At 36.3% G+C, this 25,259-nt stretch overlaps 1 protein-coding gene across 8 annotated transcripts in view; it reads left to right on the top strand.

The window, feature by feature from the left end:
• The window catches only part of SMARCA2 (SWI/SNF related BAF chromatin remodeling complex subunit ATPase 2), a 118,973-nt gene that overhangs the window by 24,462 nt on the left and 69,252 nt on the right, over positions 1–25,259 (top strand). For all 8 annotated transcript variants that reach the window (XM_054652860.2, XM_077172090.1, XM_077172092.1 and 5 more), the window contains 8 exons: positions 6,551–6,880; positions 7,723–7,824; positions 9,278–9,527; positions 14,474–14,600; positions 15,853–16,026; positions 16,246–16,419; positions 20,724–20,894; positions 24,463–24,516. In XM_054652860.2, the coding sequence (XP_054508835.1) occupies positions 6,551–6,880; positions 7,723–7,824; positions 9,278–9,527; positions 14,474–14,600; positions 15,853–16,026; positions 16,246–16,419; positions 20,724–20,894; positions 24,463–24,516 (1,382 nt within the window). The remainder of the gene's footprint in view (positions 1–6,550; positions 6,881–7,722; positions 7,825–9,277; positions 9,528–14,473; positions 14,601–15,852; positions 16,027–16,245; positions 16,420–20,723; positions 20,895–24,462; positions 24,517–25,259) is intronic.

Genomic DNA, 25,259 nt, shown 5'->3' with positions numbered 1-25,259 from the left:
ACAATTATATTATTTTTATATACTAGTCAAACTAGTCTGTAATTTTTCTGGAGGCCATAAGCTAAATTCTTCATTAAAATGTCAACTGGTCTGATACAGTATTTGTACAGTTGTCAGGAAAAATTATCTTAGCCCATGTATGGGGCTTCTCTGTGCATTGTTAAAGCCAGTAGCTTGATGATAGACACAACCTTGTCTGCTTGGTTTGTTGTAAAAATTCCTTGGCTTGTTACTGTATGATACTGTGATTTAAGACAAAGATATCACTAAGTAAAATCAATATAATCTGCATTAAATATATTATGATAATTAAATGACAGATTATAAATTTAACTGTAACTAGAAGATGATCATCCAATTGTTGATTTTCCTAGTCTTCTAGAAGTCTGTTTTGGTTGAGTGCTGTTCAAGGTATTTGTGATCTTGGAAAAAAGTTTGAAGTCGGTACAAATAAAAATTTTATATAACACAGAGGTTTAGCAGTGAGTAATAAATTAGTTGGTTACAAAGGCTGATTGGAGTCTGAGAAGAATGTACTTATTTTTCTAGCATAGGTTTTAGCACAGCCAAGAGCAATGCATGTAAAGGAGCGAAATAGTTTGCTATGTAGTAGTATAAACTGTGTCATAAAAAACAGTCTATACTGCTAAGAGGAGTGTGTTTGTTTTATCCTAGAGAATGTTAAGATCCATTTTTTAATTTGTCTGATGAGAGAGTTAAAAGAATACTTGATCAGTCTGCACATTCCCAGACAGTAAAAGGGTTTGTAATTGATGAAGCCTTTAAAGGGAAAAAAAAACCAAAAACAAAGCAGTGGATTTGGCTATCTGCAAAATTGCCTGCAAACTATTTGAATTCAAAATGTGTTCAAATAGCTGTATTTTACTTAATGAAGATATTTAACCTTTGGAACAAGGATTACCCAAGTATTTGTGGAAGGTTTTGTATCATACAAAAGCTACATCAGCACTGGATGTCTTTGTCATGTGTCCCATAGACCAAAGGGAGAAGTTTGTTTAGAGGTCAAGAGTCTGGTCTGTTTTGGAAAAGCTAGGTAGACTATTGTAGCTGTAGTGGTCCCTCATTGACAGAAATCTGCCTGTTCACAGGCTCCAAGATTCTGAAAAGGACTGGTAAGCTAGACTGGGAAACAACGTCTTAACATTTTTTGAGAATGGCAAGGTGGATAGTCTTCATAAAATGCTTCAGTACTTAGAAATCTGGGTGGAATACTTGTGATGAATCCACAGGCTGTTGTCCTTCTGTATGCAGTTTACAATGGGAAGTGGTCACAAAATGAGATTTCATTTAAATGCCAGATGTTCCAATAGCAGTCTTTTTAGTTCTTTTTAGTAATTTTGTGTGCAAGTAATTTACAACTAGGACTGCAGAAATAAAGTTGAAAGGTCTTACACTGGCAGGCAGTGGGAAAAATATTTGTATTTAAGTACAAAAGCAAGATTTTTTTATAAAATATATGCTTACAAATGTGGGTGATAAATTAGAAGTAAATTGGCAACTGCACATGCAATTGTAGATATGGTTATGTAAATAAAGCATACAGTTGTGAATGAACAAGAGAAAGTTGATACAGAATTTTGGAAGTAATGATTCTTATGTTAGGAAATAATTAACTATCCTTTTCTGAGGTGAAATGAATTATGAGCAAGTCAGAAACATTTGAAAGCTAAATCTGCAAGAACTGTGTCATTTTACTTAAGTGCCTGTTCACTGGTTGTATGGTAATTACTGTTCTGAGATTTTTGTATTTTTTAACCAACAGTAATTACTAAGTTAAGGTATGCAACTTTATTATTTAGTTTCTCTGTTTATTTTTTTATTGGTGCTCAGTGAGATGCGAGTCATGCAGAAAGAATGTTTTACTAGCTCAGACAGATCATCACATTTTTATTGTGTACTGCAATAGGATGATTTTCAGAAGTCTGAATATATGGGTGAAAATACTATGAGTTGGTATATTTCTCCTCAGCAATTGCTCCTTCCAGTCTTACTACCAAATTGGAGAAAGGGTAACATTCCTGGCTAGTTTTGTTGACAGATTCTCTTTTCTTGAACTTATGTACAGTGATGCTCCTGTTTAGTGTTAATGCCTTTGTTTTGATGCTAACAGGTTAAATGAGTGGAAAATGCATTGCTCCAATTTCATATTTAGCTGTTTAAATAGTAAGCTTACTACATGTTGCTGATTTTGAATTTGGTTAGAAACTGTCTTCCAGCACTGTGAGTGAACTGTGGTGAATTCTGCAGTATTTATATGAGGAGTATGAAATTTACTGTAAAAAATGGTTAAGCTTTTAAACAGTCATCCAACAGATTAAAATCATGGTTACAATTGACTTTTGAAGGGGATTGGATAGAAATTGGAAAGACAAGCCAATTATTTATATAAAATAAAATACTTGTATTATAAAAACTTCGTAAAAATATGTAAATGGACTGGAATAAACAATTTCTGTGGTTTTCTGTGATTTGTAAAAGTTAAATGAAGTTACTGTGATACAGCAGTGAAATACAGGCCAATTTGAATTGCTCTGTTTGTAAGTGGAAACATAAGGTCTGAAGGAATTTAGCGTTCTGGAACTTGATCTATATTACTTTTTATTAGTCATGCAGTATTTGTTGAACTTAAAAAGACATGCCATTTTTTAACTTGTAGAATTCACAAATATACTGCTGCTTCACAGGTAATGTTCATTGTCCCTATTGTTCTTAAATTAGTTGCATTTCCTTTTCTGAATTCATTCAGAATTTTAAAGATGAGGAAAGACCTACCACTTTATTCATCTGCCTGCCAGTGTAAGACCTTTCAACAATTTTATTTCTGCAGTCCTAGTTGTAAATTACTTGCACACATGACTTCTCTTTCTTCTTTGTTCAGGTTCACAGTAACTGGTGTTAACCCTGGCCACACTACTGAGAGGGAAATTTTATGTTTTGCTTGCCTTAGGAAAGTTTGTAGCCTCAATCTGACATGATCATACTTTTCACTGTGTTCCAAAACACTGTGCTTTTGTACTCTGTGTGTGTACTTGATTCTAATTTCTTTTTTTTTAAACTAACTTCAATTGATGATTGAAGTGATAGTTCAGTGAGTTACACAGCTATATTTCTTCAGTCCTGTCCATATCTTCCAAATCAAAAATCTTCTTACAGTCATATTCTTGAGTACAAATATACCTTTTCTGTTGGTTTTAGTATAAAGATGTGACCTATATGTTCCTCAGACACTTTCATTGTTTAAGACTTTGTAAATTTTAGTGGCAGTTCAAAACCTCTGTTAAACATTCCAGTGTTTGGACTGCCAAAACTTTGATTTTTTTTCTGTATCTTTACTAGGTTTTTGAATTAATTTGTAGGTGTTCTTTCCATTTCATTATAGCATTAAAAGTGTTGAAAAAAGGGTCTAAACTTTTAGCACTCTGATTTTCCAGCTTTAAAACAGAAAAGAAAGATGTTATTGTTTCTGTTATCTGAAGTGAAACAAAAAACAATTAAAGCAGAAACATTGTGTACACACTGCCCTCCAACAGTACTTGGAGAAGCGTTAGAACTAGGATTTCTTCCAATGTTCATACTGTAAAGAATATACATTGTTTATGACATGCTGTGTTGTATTTTTGCTGAACAAGTTGATGCCAAAGTGGGATTAAATATGTTTCTGGTTATGCGTTCAGTTAGGAAAACTTGAGAAGGGTTTCTGATGCAGCCTCTTCTATGACCCATTGAAGGATTATGGGAAAGACTGACAGGACTCTCCTCAAAGATGCACAGTAAAAGTAGAGAAGTAATGTTTACAAATTGTGTAAGTGAAATTCTGATGGGACTTAAGGGAAAGGAAATTCAGCATTACAGTGATTAGGAGTTACCGTCATTTGAGGTTTTCAGAGCTCAGTTAGACAAAATCTGGAGAAACCTGATAAAGCTTAGAAATTACCACAGTTTAAAATTACAGACAGGGTTCTTTGGCCTCCCTTTCCTGGTATTCTCTGTGTTGTTCAGAGCTGTAGGTTACTGTTGTCCTTTAATGGTGGGACATATAATTTTAGGGGATGTTCTCATGTACATGCTTATCTGTGTTAGAGTCTATGTGTAATAAGATAGGAAAAAAGCAAGGAGTATAAACACTTTATTAGGACAGGCTTGTGACTGTATCTTTTTTCACTGTCATAATATAAAAGTTTTCACACTTAAAAAAAAAAAATTTCATATAGCATCACAAAATTTACATTGTGTAAATGCCACATTTTAGCATCTTTACAAGAAGTTTGGAAGGATTTTGTTCTTTCCTCACTTCATGGAATTTTTTTAATTCTTCTTCTTCCCAAGCACAGTTTTCCATTATTAAAAATGCTAATGCAGAGAACTTGGAGGAAGAGAGAAGGTATAAGTAATAAATTCATAATTGGAAAGATCAAAAAATGTCTGCTTTTGAAAACTCCTCTTTGCAAAACTTCATCACAGACTTAGCAGCTTGAACTGTCAGGACTGAAAACAAATATTCAACATCTTAGACCACTGTTCTAAACTTTGTAGTCCAGATTCATTTCAAGATATTGAGTCTGAAACGTATCAGTCATAAAGGAATTTAAAACTTGGGCAGTATAACTTGGGAGGGACAGAAACCATTTTTTCAAAAGCAGTTCAGAAAACAATGTCATTCCAGTTAGGTGCCATTTAAAGTAAAACCTGAGATTTAGAAATGTAATAATGGATAAACATTGCAATAAACCTCACTTTGTAGTATAAACAAGTAATGCAGTTGCATATTTTTTTTGTTTTGTTGTGGTATGATGGGCATTTTTTTTAAGCAGTGTGCTCAGCAAGAGGGATTTGTAGCTTCCCCTCTTCTCTTAAAATAATACCGAGATAAAAGTAAGTTATGGATAAGTGGAATAAACTTGAGTTATTTATCATACTTTTTATCACCAGCAAGGGATGTATAGACAATTTTTATATTGAACTAGTATATAGCTCCAGTAGTTCTAACTTTTTAATGTCTCTTCCTTTTCTTTTAACTTCTCCCCTCATTTTTCTCTTGAACTATGTAACTTCTCCTATTCTTTCCAAAATCTTTTCTCCAAAATTCTTTCCATCATCTTTTCCCATGGTCATCATCTTTAGTTTGAATGTTTCTGTCTTATCTGATCTTTTCCTATCACAAATCCCCTTTTCCCCACTGTTCTTCTATCTCATTTTGTTTGGGGTTTTTTTTAGGAAAACTGAAATCCTTTCTTCTTTTTCTTCTGTCTCATACATTTACAACCTTTATTTAAGTTGAGCACAAATTTCAGTTCTTTGGCACTCTAATCTCTTCACTGGTTAAAGTTCTAGTGACTTGCAGCTCCTGTCATCCCAGAGTTGAGAATGAGCAGTGGAGACTACTTTGAGGTTTTGCCTATCTTGTCTTTACTGAAGGGTCAGTAAGAAAAGTGAAGAGCGAGCAAAATTTCTTCTGTGATCTGTACTACATATAGATGAAATAGAAGTTTTTTCACTGTAAAGTGACAGGAAAATTGGGAAAAGAGTAGATTGGGTGTCACAGAATCATGAACTGTATCATGATCTTTGGAGTTATGATCTTTGACTTATGAACATGGAATATGAAAATGAGCCAGAAGAGTTTTAGATTTTATGAATTTTGTTTTAGACTTTTCCAATTTGTGAGAAGATTATTTGTGTTCCACAATACCAGAGCAAAGTGAGTAAATATTGTTACCTCTTTTTCACTCTTGGTGGATAAAATCCCCAAAAACTAGCTGTCTGTTGTGCTTTTTGGAGCTCAAGAAAATATGTAGTAGGTGTAATTAATATTCAGGATTAAAACCACTGCATTTTCAAGTGGTATAGTAAGATATAAGCACTGTTCATTTCAGAACTGTGATTGGTCTTGACATAGTCTTCAGCAGCTTCTTCAGACGGTGATTTTTGTGCTTGCAGTTGATGTTCCAAGTTGTTGAGTATCCATACAGCAAAAGGTATTGAACATACTTCGTCTGGCTCAAACCTTTAATCTGTATAAACTAAAGAGTAGTTGTATGGAAAGTGAATACCAATTATTTCTACTTCTATATGTTGGTGAGTGTTGGCAAAGAGGGCTTGTAGAAGTGAATGGATATTCCTTGATGTGTGTGCCTCAAAATAAACTTAGGCTATTAAGCTACAAACTAGGCAGACTTCATTGCATATGTTCTACAAAGAAACATTTTTCCATAGTTCTAGTAAATAACGCTATATCCCCAGGCTTCTGTATTATATTTCATGTTTTAGTTTGTCTTACTCCAAATATGCAGGTAATTGTTATATTTAGGAATTATTGGACTAAATAACTGTAGTTCTTCTTAAAGAGGAGCTCCTGAGGCTCTCTTGATATCCCAGGGAATTTGGATTGCACTTTTGTCTTCACAGAAAATGCTACAGCTATCCAGGCCTCAGAGAGATACTTTTATACTTTATATACTGTTAAAATATTGGATGAAATTCAGGTTTAACTAGCAGAGTGGTAACTTTATGATTCTTCTACCTGTTCCAGGTTATATGTCTCCACATCCATCTCCACTAGGAGCACCAGAGCATGTGTCCAGTCCAATGTCTGGAGGAGGTCCAACACCACCTCAGATGACTCCCAGTCAGCCAGGACCCATTATAGCAGGAGACCCACAAGTTATGAATCAGCCTAACAGAGGGCCTTCCCCTTTCAGCCCTGCACAGCTGCATCAGCTGCGAGCTCAGATTCTAGCATACAAAATGCTGGCTAGGGGTCAGCCCTTGCCAGAAAACCTCCAGCTTGCTGTCCAGGGCAAGAGAACCTTGCCTGGCATTCAACAGCAGCAGCCTCCCAGTGCCTTCAACAGGCAGTCTGGTAAGTGAATCTTCGGTAAGAGTCATTGCTCAGGCAATTCTCGAAGTTCTACCTTTGATAGATTAAGAAATGGGTACTGTGCAGGGCTGTAATTTGGAACTGTATTAAGCCTTAGCAAGTGCATGAAACACATCTGTTATTAATAGGATATTGTCAAAATAGAATACTAATAATTGAAATAGAAGTTATTTCACTGTGCAGTACTGTATCTGTCCTGCTATGCTTGACAGTTTTTGAATGTTAATTGTACTTTACTGATAGCAATTCCCCTTGTTTTTCTTACGGTGAATTTTCAGTCTCCTGTTGGTATGCAGGAAAGTAGATAAATAATCTGGATCGAGTTGACTGATTATTTAGGTTGTTGAAAATAAACCACATACAATGTGCTGTTAAGTGCAAAACATAAGAAAAAGGAAGTGTGCTTACTTTTTTCTCGCAATGATGATAGATGTTGCAGTGAGGTAAGCAAGCACATTTTGGTCCTAAGAAAACTCTTACATTAAATACCCTGAACCTGTTAGTTTCTGAACACTTCCATTACTGAGTTTGTGTTGGAATCAAGGGTTAAGATGATACTGTTTCTTAAGTTTTAATAATGTCACTGTTCACTTCATTTTGGTGGATATGGCTTTGCTACCAATTAAGTTGGATTTTTTCATGAAACATGATTTTAAGTATATGTATTACTTTCATATGTATTAATGATAAAAACTACTTAAATCCTTACTTAATGAAGAAAAGCACTACTTGCCTGAATAGATTAGCATGCTAGAAAACAATGATTTTTGAATCTTGGTAATATTTTGTGTTTCAGCAAATTTTATTCCTCTGTCAAATTGCAGGTATTGGATTACATGCAATGAGTGGCACTGCTGCTGGACCAGGGGCTGCACCAGGGATGCCTGGACATACAACTGCCATTACCCCTAAAACGTGGACTGAAGGTATAGTGGGAAAAGGATGTGGGGAAAAGTAAAAAGGAAAGGTAAAAAGTTGTGCAAGAAAAATAGTGTAACTTCTACTGTGTCTAAGATTTTCATCAAGGAGAGTCTAACCTTTCATTCATATGGAAGAGACCCACATGAAATTACTGCAGTTTTTAGACAGACCGAACATGAAGCACCTTTTTGCAATCAGAATGAAATCTGTATGTTTTCTGAGGAACATGCATAAAACTTAGTAACTTATGTTCTGAGTATACTTAATTGTAGCAAGCTTGTCTTTCACCTTTGCTACTGTAAAAGAAGTTCTCAAATCATGGTAGAATTCTGCTGTTTCCTTCTGTATATTTTGTTCTTTTGGAATCAAGTGGCTTTGAAGGATCAGTGCAATCTTTGAGATCAAATGAATGCTGCAACTTTTTCCCCCATGTCTTCAAATATATTTGTCATTCATTGCACAGTCATTCAGCTTCCCAGATTCCCTGAGAATTGAGGTTGCACAGAGGTTTTTGATGGGCTTGCTTTTTTTCCTTCTTATAAGCTGAAATGCAGTATAGCTGCATACAGAATCTACAGCTTGTGCTCAAGTTCCTTTTCTGGAGTTTGATGCAGATGTGTGAATGACAAATGGTGATCTCTCTATATTTCAGGATGTTGGTTTGAATCAAGGTTGATTACAAGATTGCAGGTGTACTTTACAATTGTTTTCCCTAGCTTAAGTGACTGTGACTCTTGAGATAATTAAAGCAGCATCTTTATTTTAGCAATGTCTGTTGACAGTGAATTCGTGAACATCTGAATGCATGGTAACTTGTCATAATGAAATTCTAAAGTCTATGACCTTTAGAGACTGTAAATGACAGGTACCATTTTTATGTTAATGGAGGTGTTCCTTTACAATGTGATTAGAATAATTGAGTTCCTGATATTTTAAATAAATAAAATTAATGGGAGATCATAGTGAAACAAAAGCTATTTATATGTGGCAGGTATTTCTGAATACAGTTGGAAAATTTTCATATGGTTATCAAGTTCTGGTAGAGGTCTGAAATCAGGCCTAGTTCTGCTTGTTTCCAGGTTGTGGTTAGATGCTTTTTTTTAACTGCAAGGATAGTGACCAAGAGGCAGAATGAGGTCTTGGATTTGGAGGAAGTCAGTTCTACAGCTGTTTCATTTCTGGTAACACTAGAATTAAAAGTCCACAGAAATAGCAAAAGAAATGGCATTCATTATAAAATTTCATGTGTTTTGTTTTTGTTTTGGCCATTTCTTGCAATGTATGGTATACTTGCATTTTAGTATGCCTGTTTCAAAAAACAGAGTGTAATCTCAGTGTGCCTTTTCTGGTGATTTTGAATGTTTATCTTACCTTCATATCTTGTATTCAGAAAGCCATCTTGATTTTCTTCCTGCTTTCCATATTTCAAGTTATGAGTCAGTACTGTTCATGTTTCAGGCCAAGCCCCAGATATGAGCGTCTCCAATGCACAGCAAAAGCTTCCAGCACCAGCTCCTAGTGGGAGGCCTTCTCCTGCTCCTGCTGCTGCCCAGCCTGCTGCCACCATGCCTGGGCCCTCTGTACCACAGCCCCCGCCGGGACAACCTTCACCCATTGTCCAGCTGCAGCAGAAGCAGAACCGCATCAGCCCTATCCAGAAGCCCCAAGGACTGGATCCTGTTGAAATACTCCAAGAACGTGAATATAGGTAAGAGTGAATAACAAGATTAAAATTATTCTTGTTTTTCACATCCTTAACTGGAACTCCTTGCAATCAGCTACTGTAGTGGTAATAGTGTAAACCAAGTTTCCAGGGAAAGGCTGTATTACCAAGAAGTACACAAATATCAAATCAAAGAATTATTTAATTCTACCCCAAATGATGAACTAGTGAAGCATACTGGCAGTATCACTGGAAACCATTTAAGTTTAAAGAGAAACCAATTTTGTGGCCAAGGTTTTTATTATTATAAAAAAAGGAAAGTTAGAAGAGAACAGAGATGGCCAAAAGGCTGAAGAGTTAGTAACCCCAGAAAAAGCACATTTTATGAATATGATGGATTTGTCTGGACAGCCAAAGAGTGAAGAGAATAAGAAAGTCACAGGCAAGATTAGAAGTATACCAATTAGGAAAAAGTATACCAGTTTCAAAAATTGCCTCTTGAATGTTCTGTTTAGATGATGAAGTATATTTGTTAAAAAGTATAGGATAGAACTTTTCTTTTGCAGTTAGAAAGAGACTTCTTCCCTCCTCACAACATCAAGGCTATTTAATAACTGACCTTGAGAGTCTGCCAGGCAGAAGGATTTTTTGACTTGCACCTAAAATACGTTCCTGATGATTATCAGTCAGAGGAAAATAATTGCACTCAGAGTATTACCTGTTTTAGTTTAATGATGCCTCTTGCATTGTTACTTTGAGTTTGTAGAGGAAGGTAGCCAAACGGGATGTTGATCTCACAGAAGACTGGTTTAACAACTTTTGCTTTATGAAGGTAAAGCGCCATGAAGCGCTTTTGGGTGTGATGCCATGCCCAGAATTCAGACCTTGATTACAGAAAAGCGGTTACTTTTTGTGTCAGGTATTGCTTAACTAATTCTATCAGTGCATTCTTGTCATGATTCTGCCAGTCTTATGTATACACCCTAGGACTGAATGGCTGTATCTCTTTCAGCATAAGTATACAATCAGTATTTTCCAGCATCTTTTTCAGAAGCTTGTAGAACACACCATTTTACGGTTTCAGCTACTCTGTCAGAAGAATTGTAGCACTAACTTCAACCAAGACTCATATGGCCAGTATGATGCAATGTTTTCTGCATCAATTAACATCACATTGTTACTCTTCCTGTTTTCAGCCCTGCTCTACTGCACTGTTTGTGCCAAGCTGTTATGTCTTAGTGTTCATAAACAGAGGAAAGTAATGAGTAACAAAAAATAAAGCTGATACTTTTACTTGTAGAGAACCAGTTACAGATCCAGCATGTTAGGTTCTAAATACACTGGTGTTCTTGACATAGTGAGATAAAAGTTTGATAGGGATTCTCCAGCAGAAGGATTTTATATTTTATGGGATTTTTATCCTAGAACAGAGAAATGAGATCCAAACCTTTTTAATGTTGAACATTACTGGTGTTTAATTTTGCTTTGAGTTCCAGAATATGTAGAGCTCCTGGAAATCTTTTCATTACTTAAAACTGTGTAAGTAACATCAGACAAAAGTTTTGAAAAAGACAGTTTCACAGCTTCTGTGGTTTGAATGGTGCTGGATTTAGCTTTAATATAGGCAAGTTTAATTCAGAAATATGTCTTCACAATTTCTTAATAAAAATGGAGCAGAAAAAAGCCAAAATAAACATCCTTATCCTGAAAACACTGAGGTTAGTGAAAGCTTTATGAAACAGTTGGCTCTTGAGATCTCACACTAAACCCTTTTAATAAAGGAGCATTATATCTTGAAAACCGTTTGAATTCCAGGTGAATCTCTGTATCCCTGTGGTCCCCCGTGGGCTGCAGGGGCACAGCTGCCTCACCATTACCTGCACCATGAGCTGTGGGGGAATCTCAGCTCTGCTGCCTGTGGCCCGTCCTTCTCCACTGATCTTTGTGTCTGCAGAGCTGTTTCTCTCACAGGTTCTCACACTGCTCTTCTTTAGCCACAATTAATCTGCCCAGTAACTTCCCCCCCCCCCCGCCCCCTTCTGAAGTCTGCTATCACAGAAGCATTGCCACCATTTTTGATTGGCTCAGCCTTCACCAGTGGAGGGGTCTGTCCTGGATCTGGCTGGTGTTGGCTCTACTGGACATAGGAAAACTTCTGACAGCTTCTCACAGAAGCCAGTGCTGTAGCCCTCCTGCTAGCAGTACCTAGCCATGCAAATCCAATACATGTTTTTATAAAACTTTCCTTAATGCTTTCTTCAAAATAAAGTGCTGCTTTTTAATCTCACTGAATAGCTGTCTTAAAGGTAATAATGCCTATAATTTAAAGTTGTTTTATTATGTTGAAAGGCTTTTTCCACTCTCATTCTCATTGCACATTAAAAAATAATGCACTTGGACACTTGGAAATGTCCTGCAGATTGTACGTGGTTTCTTTCTGTTATCTGCAAAGTATTTTCTTAGGCATCTTCTTTACTGCCTGGCATCCATGCCAGACAGGTTTGATTGTACAACCATAACCTCTGCTGCTAACCTGAGTTAATGAGGAATGGGTGTGCATCACTTACTTTGCAAAGAGATCTCTGCGTACATTCAGTGGCCACTTTCTGCATGGAGGTAGATTGCTGAACTGCAAAGATTAATTTATTACGTCTCCTTTAAACGGTGAGATTATATACTTCAAATGATTGTAAAAAGATCTAGGAAACTTCTTTCTTTGGATTCTCTTTACTTGACAGCTGTTGGCATTGTTCCATGAAAATAACAGCAGTACAACAAACCGTGGTCGCATCCTTTAAAGACTAGAAGGTGGCAGTGATGAGAAATAGTTCTTCCATTCACTTGACTTGGAATTCTTTAAAAACTCCCGCTGACTACTGAAGAAAGCATTATTATAATTACTCTGTTAGTACCATAGACATTACGTATAAATATTACTTCTGGGAAAGTATGAAATTAAATTTCAAAGCTTTTTTTTTTTTTTTTTTTTTGGTTCATACATAACTCATCTGGTTGTCATTTTCTTTATTCTTCCATATATGTACTGTAGATTTTCTTTTACTACTTCAACTTCTATTTTTCTGGACTTTTTTTAAAATAGAGAACTGATCTGAGTTACAATAAGAGTTTTCTGAGGTAATATCTCTACTGACTTAGAAATATTGATGCTTTTGTTTTTATTCCTTCCCTCTGACAGGGTTGTTAAAGGAAGGGCAATCACCCACCAAAGCCTTCAATTATCATTGTTTGTAGCTCAGTGCTTTTCAACATATGAAGGAAAATAGTTGAAGGAAAAGTTATCCTGGATATACTAATCTACTATGTAATTTAAGGATAAAATTTCATGTGCATTCTCTTCTGATCTGCTTTTTTTATAAGTTCAAGTTGAAAAAAAAAATGTTTGCAGTGAAATGGGTATTATATGGGAGGGGACTGCATAATATGATGTTGGTACATAATGAGCACACTCTGTGAGCTTTGGTTATGTTTAGACATATCTCAAGAAACATGTATATTTGGATTTTAGTTACAAATTTTGATGATAGAAATGCAGAGGCCAACCCACCTTTGGCAATTGCTTGGACTTCTATTGTGTAAACTTTTACAACAGCAGGCATTTTTGTATGTTTTATATTTGAATTGAAAGAAAAAAAAACAATTCTGACAGAACTAAGAAGTCAGCATTTCACTTCATGATTGTTTGTAAGTGACTCTTACAGTTAGTTATCTAAAACCATAAGGTATGCCAGGGAGAACCTAGATTAACTCATCTGCATGTATAGTAAAAGAAGGAACATTCATTGCTAGCAAGAATGTAAAAAGAAATTGAAAATATGTTCAATATTCAGCTGCTTTAATAAGTTCACAGCTCAAAAGAAAGGTGTGGAAAGGTTGTGACTGCTCCCTTAAGGTTTCAATAAAGTCAGGAAAAGTGGGGTTTGGCTATAACTGTTTTGTAGGTGATAGTTTCAGGAGACACACTGCAGCTATTTGGGAAGGGAAGGAGAATTAAAAATAATTGTTGTGATGCAGGATTGCATCCATGTGTGGGTAAGCAACTGGTAGAGCATATGATTTGGAACAGCTTAGCTGCTTTTTTGTAGGAATGTACACTGGCTAGTACATCTCTCCAAGAAACCACTTAATTCTGAAAATTTTACATCCTTAGATGAACTAAAATATCTTCTTACTAACTGGAGTGCCCAGTTGTGCAAAATGTGAGCTTTTTTTAGTGTGGTATATAAACTGGAATGAAACTTTTTCTAGTTTAGAAATAACTCTTCTTGATTTGCTTTTCAGCCTGTATGACAAACATTACTTACCTAATTCTGCTTCAGTTTTTTACTCTCTTAAAGATACCAATATAGTCTTCTGCAGTAATGCAGCATCACATTCTGTTTGTTGTTCCAGGAACTTCAGAATTCTTCTGGTAATATTAAAGGCAGAAAAAAATCAAGTTCTGTCTATTAGTCCCTCTCTCTCTCTCTCTCTCTTGAATTTGCAAATGAATACAAAATACACTCTTCTAAAGGAAGAGTGAAGTAGAATTCGATTTGCCGTAGCAGCTATATAGCTGTAAATACTTTATAAACAAACTTACTTTGTCAATAAAATAATGAAATAGAATTCCAGTTAATAAGGCAAGTGTGGTCTATGTCACCACTGACTACACTGCATAAAAATAATACCCATCAAAGAAGCTTGAAAGCAGAATCCTGAATAGTATGTGCAAAATAGAATTCCCAAGTTTATTTTCACATATGTAGTTCTAGTTGAAAAGAAAAGCCAAGGGACATTTTGATGACTTGACAATTTATTTTCAAAGTGGAAAAAGATACCCAGTGTCATCTCTGGAAAAGCCTGTTAGCTCAAAAAAAAGCCCAGAAAAATACAAGTAAATGCCTGAGTTAAACTGACTATTTTTACTATCTAATTTTAGTAATGCCTTACAGATTTCTTGTGGTGTCTTACCCAGTTTTCTGGTTTTGTAGACTTCAGGCTCGAATTGCTCACAGAATCCAGGAGCTGGAGAACTTGCCTGGTTCTCTGCCCCCTGATCTGCGGACCAAAGCTACAGTAGAGTTGAAGGCACTTCGGTTACTGAATTTCCAACGCCAGGTAATGCCATTTACTTGAGGAAAATTTTCATAGCAGTTACAGGCAAACCTGTTCATGCAGTGAAGAGTAAACTGGAAAGAGATTTTGGGTTATTGCAAAGTGTAACCAGATCGTGCATGAGAGCTGACATAACCAACAGGCAAGTCACAGAAATGTTAGATTTTATTTTGTTTTGGTAATAAAAATGTGCAGGGGCTACTTTTGTTCCTTCCTTTATCTTCCAGTGTAGAATGTGACCATAGAACTGTGTCTTTTGAAGTGAACATGACATTGGTACAAAGACAAACTAAGTTCTGGATAGACTGCAAGCTGATTTTCATCACAGACCTTCTCAACAAATACCTCTTTCTGAACATACTTAGTATTTCCACAAGTCCCCTTGTTTTAATAAAAGTTGTGTGTTGGTGTTTTGTGTGCTATTTCTCTGTAATTTGTTTTTGGTACTTCCACTGTGCTACAGACTTTGAAAATGAAACATAACAGGATCATACATAAAATATAAGTTGAATGTTGAGTGCCTGTATCAGCAAATCAGTTTCAGGAAAGGAATCAAACTGCCAGACTTCTACAGGCCTCTTGCCATTGGCTTTTACAGCTAGTTTGGAAGAACAAATGTGATTTGGCAGGTCAACCAAAATACTTCCTGACAAAAGCCTTGGCAGGAGTTGTGCCATGGTGTCCAAGTCTTCCTTCCTTTCTACCCTTGGCACTCATTTATAATGAAGTTTTGTCAGAGGTCAGATGAAAAGCAGCAGGCTCTCCCTGCTGTACTGCTGGGACTATGGCAATACTGTTCCAAGCTCTTAACGTTTACCTCTCCCACCTGTCTTCTGTACAGCTGTCAGTGAAACAAATTGTCAGTTATGTTCAGGTCCAGCACTAGAAAATGAGTTATGTATGTGGTTCATTTGCATTTTATTTTGATGTGTAACATCTTGGCTGGCCCCTTTTACTGTGGCAGGGCAGTTCTTACCAGCATCTTGTAAGGAGGGAAGAAATTATAATTAAAATTAATTAATGCTTTTGACCATTCTGAAGGTTAAATTTTTTTGTTTAGGGTGACAGATGTAGCTGTTACAACTGTATCAATGCTGTATCTTTTCAGAACTATAATGAAAATGGAAGAGGAGACTGCAATATATTTTGAATTGTTTACTTTTTTACTCTGCCAGAACAGTGTTTAAAGTTGTTTTATTAAGAACTACTATATTTTTTTGAGTGTTTGTCTTTTCTACCCTCCCTCCACTGGTAGTTAAGACAAGAGGTAGTAGCCTGTATGCGTCGTGACACAACACTGGAGACAGCGCTGAACTCCAAAGCCTACAAACGAAGCAAGCGGCAGACTTTAAGAGAGGCTCGTATGACAGAAAAGCTTGAAAAACAACAGAAGATAGAACAGGAGAGAAAGCGTAGGCAGAAGCACCAGGTATTTTAACTTAGTAGGTGTTTGCCCCATGACAGAAATGCATTTTGCTTTGCTGTGCAGATGTTCTCTTTTACATATTTTATTTACCTTTGGAGTTTTTTAAAAAACTCCAAGTGCTGTGATAAGTAATTGGAAGACTGTGGCATCAGAACTCCTACATTCTTGATTTCAAATCCTTGCCTGGTCACAGTGCCTGCACTAACTTGATTCTCTTTCTAGGAATACCTGAATAGCATATTGCAGCATGCTAAAGATTTTAAAGAGTACCACCGGTCAGTCGCTGGGAAAATTCAGAAGCTTTCTAAAGCTGTGGCAACTTGGCATGCCAACACTGAACGTGAGCAGAAAAAAGAAACTGAGAGAATTGAGAAAGAAAGAATGAGGAGACTAATGGTAAGAAGTAGAGGAAGGAAGATGGTTATTTTAGTTAAAGTTATGTACTGTATCCCTTTAAAATGCTTATATATTATCTCAGCCACTTCCATGCCTTTTCTTTGTGAGGTACTCAGCAATGAAAAAAGTATAAATCCATGTACGTAAAAATGTACGTAACTACATTTTGTTACGTACGTTTCTGTTAATGGTAGTGTGATACGATTGAATTTAAGCTATGGCTCCTTCTTTTTTAAGGTTTTTGTATAGAAATATCTTGATGTTTTTTACTAGCATGAAAACTTAGCACAGCCACTTCTGAATAACAGCAACTTAATGTTATTAAGTTCACATATTAACACTTCTGTATGATTGCAGGGCTATTGGTCCATTTTACAAATAATGGACTTCAGTTTATTTCTAGGTTTATAGTTTGGAAGATTCCAGATGATTAATTTGTTCATGCATTACTCCACAATTTTTACATACAGTTGATTCTACATATAACCAATAATAGTAACACATGTGTTTTGAGAATGAATACCAGTCAATTCTACCCATTTAAAGCTTCAAATCATACTCCACACCATTTCATAGTTTTTCCTTCCCTATACCCTCACAGTATCAGTTGTATTATTCTAAGAACAGAGTAAAATGGGTTTATGTATAATCACGTCTCTTCAGAATGCTGTGGAACCAGTCAGAGGGCTGCCGAGATTTCAGGAGTTAAAATAATTCTGGAATTCAAAGCGTAGAAAGATCAGTGCATATATACAAGTATGTCAGTGACTTGGGCTAGAAGACATTCTTCAAGACATTGGTTAGCTTTGTCTTAACATTTTATTAATGTTTCACCAACACAGAATGAAAGGAAATTGACAAGTTTACTTTGTAACTTGCTGGCCAAAGACAGTAAGTATCTAATAGAGGTGCAGATATAAATGCTAGTTCCTGTCCAGAATCTATTCCCACCATGAAAATGGGCTGAACAGTTTCATTTTAAAAATCACAAAATGAAATGCAGAAAAAATTAAATATAACAATGATAGAAACTTAGAAAAGAAAGCTTTGTAAATTAAAACTTGCATAAGAGAATAACAGATGTGTAGGCCCTAGAGCATTTCTTAAAATTACATGGTAATCAGTATTAAAGAGCTTTTTTTATAAATGGAGGTCATCATCATCAGTTTGTCTAACCTAGCATGTAAAAATGTTAATTATTAGCAAAAAAATGGCTGATTTTTAAATAAAAGCAATATTTACATTTGGGAAATACTTCTGTGTATTGTGAGGTCCAGTTTATGTAAAATTGAACATGCAGTGTGATAAGTAATGAAGATGTGCACTGCTGAAAAAAACAAAGTAGATTTGAATGTCCAGAAATTGAACAGGATACCAGTGGTTCCAGATGAGCAGTGTTTTCTCCTAAAACCTCACCAAGACTGGTTAAGCTCTTACCATACATAAAAAATTTCATAGGCATTCTCAGTTTAGGGTTTTGCACCTACTGCTCAATTAAATCCTTCTGCAAAACCAATCTATGTGTTTTGTTAATGGGGTTACTTTGCCTATTTAGTTCTAGTCCAGTTGTAGTGAATTTGGAATTCACAGATGTGTACTAGTGGGTTTTTTTAAAACATCATCTCCTTTCAGATGCTTGCCGTGGTCTATGAAAATGTGCTCTGTCTAAAAGTTTTTGCATATCTTTTCAGGAATGCTGAATTAATTCCACAAATTTCTCTTCATTTACTATGATTAGAAATTGTGATTGTGTCACAGCTCATTAGCAGTACTATATGTATCATGTAAAAATGGGTGTGATTTTAGAAGATGTTGTCAAGACAAGCTTAAATATATAAAAGAAGTACCTTGGCTAGGTTACGCATAGTGTGTATTCAGCAACATTAGAAGCAATAAAAACAGCAACAACAATCATAATGATAATTTATTTTTCCTGAAAACTTGGGGTTTGAGCACTGTAATTTTGAACATAGCAATGGAATTTTGCAAGCAGTTTTGCAAGCTCAGTTTGAATATTATAGCTATTCTTACTCACTGTATGCCATTCTGGTGTCTCTAGAAAAGCAGGAGATCTCCCAGAGTGCTGTATTTTAAAGTAATCATCTTTAAAGTATTTCTTGTTTGTGTTTGATTTTTATACAGCACTGTATACTTCCTTAATTTGTTGTTTCAGCCAAAATTGAGACAGGCACCTCTGGCACCTCTGCTGCTTTTTTGTATTTTTCTGACATTCTGCATTATATTGTCACAACATATGAAAATAATATTTGTTGTATGTCCAACACTCTTACACAGTATGACAAGGATGCAGAAGTTGCCAGGATGACTCAGATAGGGTTTATCTGGTGAATCCTGTTTCTGATAGTGAACTCTATCTCAGAGATTAAATAAAACCAGAGTAGAACAGCAGTACATAAACAAAAAGAGAAGAGTTCACATGACATCCAGAAGAAAAGGGTCTATATTCATACTGGAAAAAGGACTAAATGCAATCTTATGTCCAGCTCCTGTGTTCCTCCCCTTGGTGAACTGCCTGTACTTCATGTCTTTGAAAAGTCATCTCTGTAGGAGACTTACTATCTCTGTTTCAGGACATTCAGTCTGCCTAATGTAGCATTGATTTTTTTTTTCCCTCCACTGCCAGTCATAACTACAGCAGATTTTTCTAGTTGTTAGTCCATGAGAGTAGGAAATGTGTAGAATTGTGGAATCTCTGTCTCAGAGTCACTCAGCCTGTCAGGGACCTCTCTAGTTGAACCACCTTCCAGAAGTGTTAACAATGAGTTCAAAACAGATTGCTCAAGGCTTTTTTCAGCCCTGTCTTGGAAACCTCTAACGTCAGAAATGGCACAGCTTTCCTGCCTATTCAGGTCCTTCTGAAGCGCAGCCCAACCCTTGAGCACATTGACAGATACCCTGTGGTTTCATGTCCTCTGCAAACTTGACTGAAGTGCCCTCCATCCCTTCCTCTGTCATTGATAGTCGTGTTAAACACAACATGATGCAGGGACTCCTGTGGTATGGCTCTTCATAGTGTCTTCAGACAAAGTATGACCTCTGACACCTTCCAGTGAGGGATTTTGGGTGAATTGGGGGATGACAAGGTGAGCAGGACCCAGCAATTTGCACTTGCAGGCCAGAAAGCCAATCATATCATGGACTACATCAAAAGCCGAGGCCAGTGATATGGCAAAGTGCCCTCCCCTGTTGAGTCACGACAGCCCCAGATTGGGGCAGAGTGTCTGGAAAGCTGCAGAGCAGAAAAGGATGTGGGAGTGTTGGTTGACAGCAGCTGAACATGAGCCAGCAGTGCCCAGGTGGCCAAGAAGGCCAATGGCATCCTAGCCTGTGCCAGCAGGGCCAGGGCAGGGATTGACCCCCTGTACTCAGCACTGGTGAGGCCACACCTCAAATCCTCTAGTGAGTTTTGCGACCCCACTCAGAGAAGGATATTGAGGTGCTGCAGCATGTCTGGAGAAGGGCAGTGGAGCTGAGGAAGGATCTAGAGCACAAGTCCTATGAGGAGCAGCTGGGGGACCTGGAGTTCAGCCTGGAGAAAAGGAGGCTCAGGGGGCCCTCATTGCTCTGTACAGCCATCTGAAAGAGGGTTGTAGCAAGGTGGGGATTGGTTCATATTCCCAGGTAACAAGCAGAAACAGTCTCAAGTTGTACCAGGGAAGGTTTAGACTGGATTTTACATAGAAAGAAGTACTTCACTGAAGGGGTTGTCAAGTGTTGAAACAGTTGCTTAGGGAAGTTCAGAAAGCATGTGGATGTGGTGCTTGATGACATGGTTTACTGGGGGACCTGGCAGTGTCAAGTTGATGGTTAGACTTGATATCTTTGGGGTCTTCCAGTGTTAATAACGATTCTGTGGCTCTATTAAAGTATGGTTAGAGTAGGTATTAGGAAGAAATACTTTATTCTGAGAGTGGTGAGACACTAGAACAGATTGCTCTGAAAAGCTGTGGATTCCCCATGCCTAGAAGTGTTAAAGGCCAGGCTGGATCTGGTTTTGAGCAGTGCGGTCTAGTGGAAGGTATCCCTGCCCATGGCAGGGGAATTTGAACTAGATTTTTAAGGTCCCTGCCAACCCCTATGATGCTGTGACATTGATACAAATATATGACTCTCTGGGCCTGATCATCCAATGAGCTCTTTACCCATGTAGCTGCCCCTCAGTACAGATCATAATGACCTAGGATAACACTTTATTGTTGACATGGGAGCTGGATGGTGTGCATTCACCATCATTTCTGACATCTCTTCTCTGAGACATTCTGACATCTCTTCTCTGTCACTAGGCCGAAGATGAAGAAGGGTACCGTAAGCTGATTGATCAAAAGAAAGACAGACGCCTGGCCTACTTGTTGCAGCAAACAGATGAGTATGTGGCTAACTTGACTAACCTGGTATGGGAGCATAAGCAGGCACAGGCAGCCAAAGAGAAGAAGAAGCGAAGGAGAAGAAAGAAGGCAAGTAGTTACAGCTGATATTTTTAAGCCATTTCTTCTTCAAATCCAATTTAAATGTTGATAAATGTGGTGATTCCCAATTGTCATACATGTATCAGGGTGTCTAAAATAATCTACACCACCAAATTCTTAATGCTGAGGGAACTCATCTATCTCTCTATTGAAATATATATCTATGCTTTTATTAACTCAGAAGAAGATGATAAGAGGCAGGATTATAAAATTCTTAGCTGCTGATCTCCTCATGGCACTAATTTGCTCATAAACTTTGTACAGGTAAAATTGGGACAGATGTATAAGTTAGGATTAATGTACTCAAAAGGAATACAATGTATCAAAAATACATTCTGGGAAGAACATGGCAAGAGTCTGAGTTGTGTAGCTGTCTCATCCAGGACACATATTTTAGACCTCCATATTATATACTTGGTGAAGTCCATTTTGTTAGGATCATTGAAAACGGCTAATAAACTTGGCTAGGTTTATTATAGTAAATGGATATTTTGCAGTAATATTGTTCATTGTACATTTTTAACTTTTAATTGAGACTTTTCACTTTACTTTTCTTCATATGAAGTGCAAGAGAAAGTTGTTGAAATTGAACAGTGCAGTTTTCAAAACAATAATTCTATCTGTGAAACAGTGATTAAGAAATTATTTTTTATTTTACGACCTCAGAGTACCTTTCATCTCTTGCAGAATATGTAAGAGGATTTTTATAATCTATTTCCATGCGTGGTTTGCTACGAATTACTGCTACAAATACTAGCATCATGTTTAGTGGGTTTGCTCACAGTACTGCTAAAAAATATGCTAAAAACAACCAGCCTAGAAAAAATACTGATCTTGGACATTAATGACCTAAAAAACAGTACATGTTTTTTCCTGCTCTCAAAAAAAAAGCCTGTTCCTCAGAGTATAGTCTTAACATAGGAACAATAACCTGTCTACAGAATAAAGATGTAGTGTGGATGGGGTTCTTGGCCTGCATTACCAATGAGAACATGCCTGATTAATGTACAAAATGCTCAGTAAAGATAATCATTATTGAGACAGCAAGCAGAGTAACTGCATCACTGTAATAATGTAAGTAAGTATGTCCACATAGGTGATACGTTTCTCTTTCTATGTCAGTTTAGTCTAAGTATGTATAAGAGACAGTGTTATTTTCTGGCCATGTCAGTCAAGACATAATTTTCTGTTCCTGAAGTTGAAAGGAAATATGTCCTGTAAATAATATTCAGGGTTTGCATATATCCCACCCTAAAACCAAAGGGAAGATTAGCAAAAAAAAAAAAAAAGTTTGCTCTGTCTTGGTCATCTGCATCTTTTTGTTTGTAATTAACTTCTTTCCAGCAATCTTTTGCTCATATGTGAAGGAAGTAGGAGTTCACAAATATTACCCTTTATTTTAAGCTAGTATTCTATGAATTTTTCATTCCATGACTGTGGAACACATTGCATTTAGTGGGCACTGTGTCTTTTTTGCAAGTCATACACTTTCAATTCTTAAACTTCTATGTTTTGTAATCCATAATAAAGTTTAATTTACTAATACCTGTAGTTAATGTTTTGTACTTACAGAAAAACAAAAAAAGAGAGTTCTTAGGATTTTCTCCTAGAAATGGCAGTGAGGAAGTAGATGATGAAGAAATAATCTTTGCCAGGCTCATTATAGATATCTGAGTGAACCTTATATTCTTAGTAGAATAAAATTTGAGATTAGTCCATTCTTTCTCTGGGACACAGTTTCTGTAATCTTCATGATAGATTTTGCTTGTTTGTTTCTTTCATATTCCTCTATTTGTGTTTTCTGTCTCTAGCTTCATACTGTAGTCATGCAAAAGAAAAAATATTCCATATGAGATTTTCATCTTCTAGGCTAGTTCAACTTGCAGTGCAGCTTTTCACTTTAGTGTTAGTAGTTTTTCCTGTCATTATGCAGAAAATTAACAAAACGTGCCTTCCTGCTTTTTAATACGGAGATTTCCCCAATTCAAGGGTTAAGTTGTCAACATTAAAGGTCTGTTTGCATGGTCCAAAATAAAAGTGCAAGATGTCTGTCATTATTTACATTTATTTTCTTTGTAATATGTTCTTCTGATTTCCAAAATTTTTAACTGTACGTTATTAATGTTCTCACAGCAGGTTATGACTTCTGCACAGTGAACAGTGCTGATGCTTGCTGCTTGTCTGTAATTTGAGTTGTTAAGTTCTTTTCCACTGCCTGTAGCCAAGCTATAACAATCTTTATGTATTAGACAGCATTCTCTAGTGTAAAAGAATGGATCCCAGCCCTGGTTCATCCAGGGAAAAAGTATTCTCAGTCAATGTAGTGTGTTCAGCCAAGAGTAGATAAGTGTTTTGGTAACTTATCCTGCCCTTGTGTTTATTTAAAATCTTCACTTCTGGAACAGTTCCTTTCTTTGTCAGCAGTCATACCTGCTGCACAGAAGTGCTGACGCAGGCAGCCTTGAAGCTTGTTGTTGTTGTTCCTACTGAGCATCAGCTGCTGCTTGTTCATTTCAAGTACATGCTTTAGATAATGGAATTTAGTGGCAAAGAAAAAGGCTGAAGTAGATATTAAGGATTATATCAATATTGAGAAGTGTAGCTATTCCTCAAGTATACTTCTTAAACAAAAAAAGGAATAACTTGATGGTCTGTATTGATCACATGCTTTAATAATACTTAGAAGTTTTTTATGTCTAAAACACAATTTAAGAGATCACTTTTTGTTGTTAGGCTATTATCTTAACTTTAGTGTACAGAATATTTTGCTATAGTGCTACAAACTCAGCAGTGTGACATGAGGAGAAGCTGTAAAATGTCCTTTCTTGCTCGGAATTGCTTAGGAAAGTTTGAATGCAGAAGCAAACTATATGTCTTTTTCTTTTTCCTCATACTGTGCTGACATTTTAAGTAAGGTAAATAAGAATAAGCCTTGAAAAAGATACTGCACGTTTCTCAGTTTGGAGAGAAGAAAATATAGCTTTCTCCAGTGAAGAACTCCTGGGTTCCTTTTGTTTCTAATTTGAGTAAGGTCTACACATGATTGGAACATAGTACAAAAGCTCCAAAAATACTCCTTCTAGTTAGTTGTCAGACCCAAAAACCAGAAATACATACGCAAGACAAAAGTGCCTTGCATGAATGTACAATCTGTGATGCCTGCTGACACCTTTAGGAGATTAAAGCAGTTTAGAGGAAATTAATAGTAAATAATGTGAAAATAATTTACTATTTTATTTGCATTAGAATAGCCTATAAGCAACTGAGCTTTAGGTCTGAGCTGGAAATTGAGTGGGCCAGCCACTACTTCCATGCAAATTTATATCATTGACTGAAGTGAGTAGGTACCCTCCTTATGTTAGTAAATTATTTTTGTGTGTTTATTGCTCTGGGCCTATCTCTGTCTATATCCATCCACACCTTCAAAAACTTGAATCCCAGGCTGTTCAGAAATAAGTGAAACATATTCATGATCCAAAATATTTGCATCATATAAAGTATACTTTCTGTACTTTTAATCTGACCATAGTATTTATGACGTCTTTATTTGTTGTAGAAAGCTGAGGAAAATGCAGAAGGAGTGGCATCTGGTCTTGGTCCTGATGGAGAGGTATGAATTTTTACAAGGTGTTTTTTTTTCTTCTTGTTACTTTTTGGTTTTTAAAAAAAGCAACTTTCCAGTGATTATTCTGGATTGTGTGTCATGGCTATAACTTCAAAAAGAGTTATGATGACAACTGTTCTAGGAGCTGTTTTTTATAAACAGAAATAATCATTATGTAGGTTAACATGTATGCTAGCCTTTCGCTATTCCTAAAATCAAAGACTAAAATGAAAACTATATTGACTCTATCACTGAGAGTGATGAAGTCTGCCTCTCAGTTTTGTAATGTGCTTACAAGAAATATTTTTCTTGCAGTCTGTATATAGACAACTTATTTTCTAGTTTGAGCGCATGAACACAATATAGTCAATCTTCTCATCTTTATAAAAAATACATTGTTGACATTGCATGTAATTATCTTGCAGCACAGGACTGAGTACAGTGCTGTGATGGATTAAGACATCTGAAAATTCTTTCCTCCTCAGAAGCAAATGGAAATTAGTAATTTTTCTATGTCATTCTTCAGATAATATTGTTCATTCAGTAGCCCAGCATATGCTGCCTCATTCAGAGCTCTTCTGTTAATGCAATTTTTCTGTTCCACTTCATTTTTATTTAAAGACTTTAGAATTGTGTTTGTTTTACTTCTGCTCTCTTTTTATACTTGAAAGTGATAGTTCTGATAGTATAGTTAGAGTTATAGCAAAAATACTTCAGTATATTTGTATTTGCACAAGGAAAATGCACAT

This window comes from Agelaius phoeniceus, chromosome Z (assembly GCF_051311805.1).
Source record: "Agelaius phoeniceus isolate bAgePho1 chromosome Z, bAgePho1.hap1, whole genome shotgun sequence".
NCBI lineage: Eukaryota > Metazoa > Chordata > Aves > Passeriformes > Icteridae > Agelaius > Agelaius phoeniceus.
The sequence above is the reverse complement of the archived record's forward strand: the minus strand, read 5'-3'. Positions and strand labels throughout refer to the sequence as shown.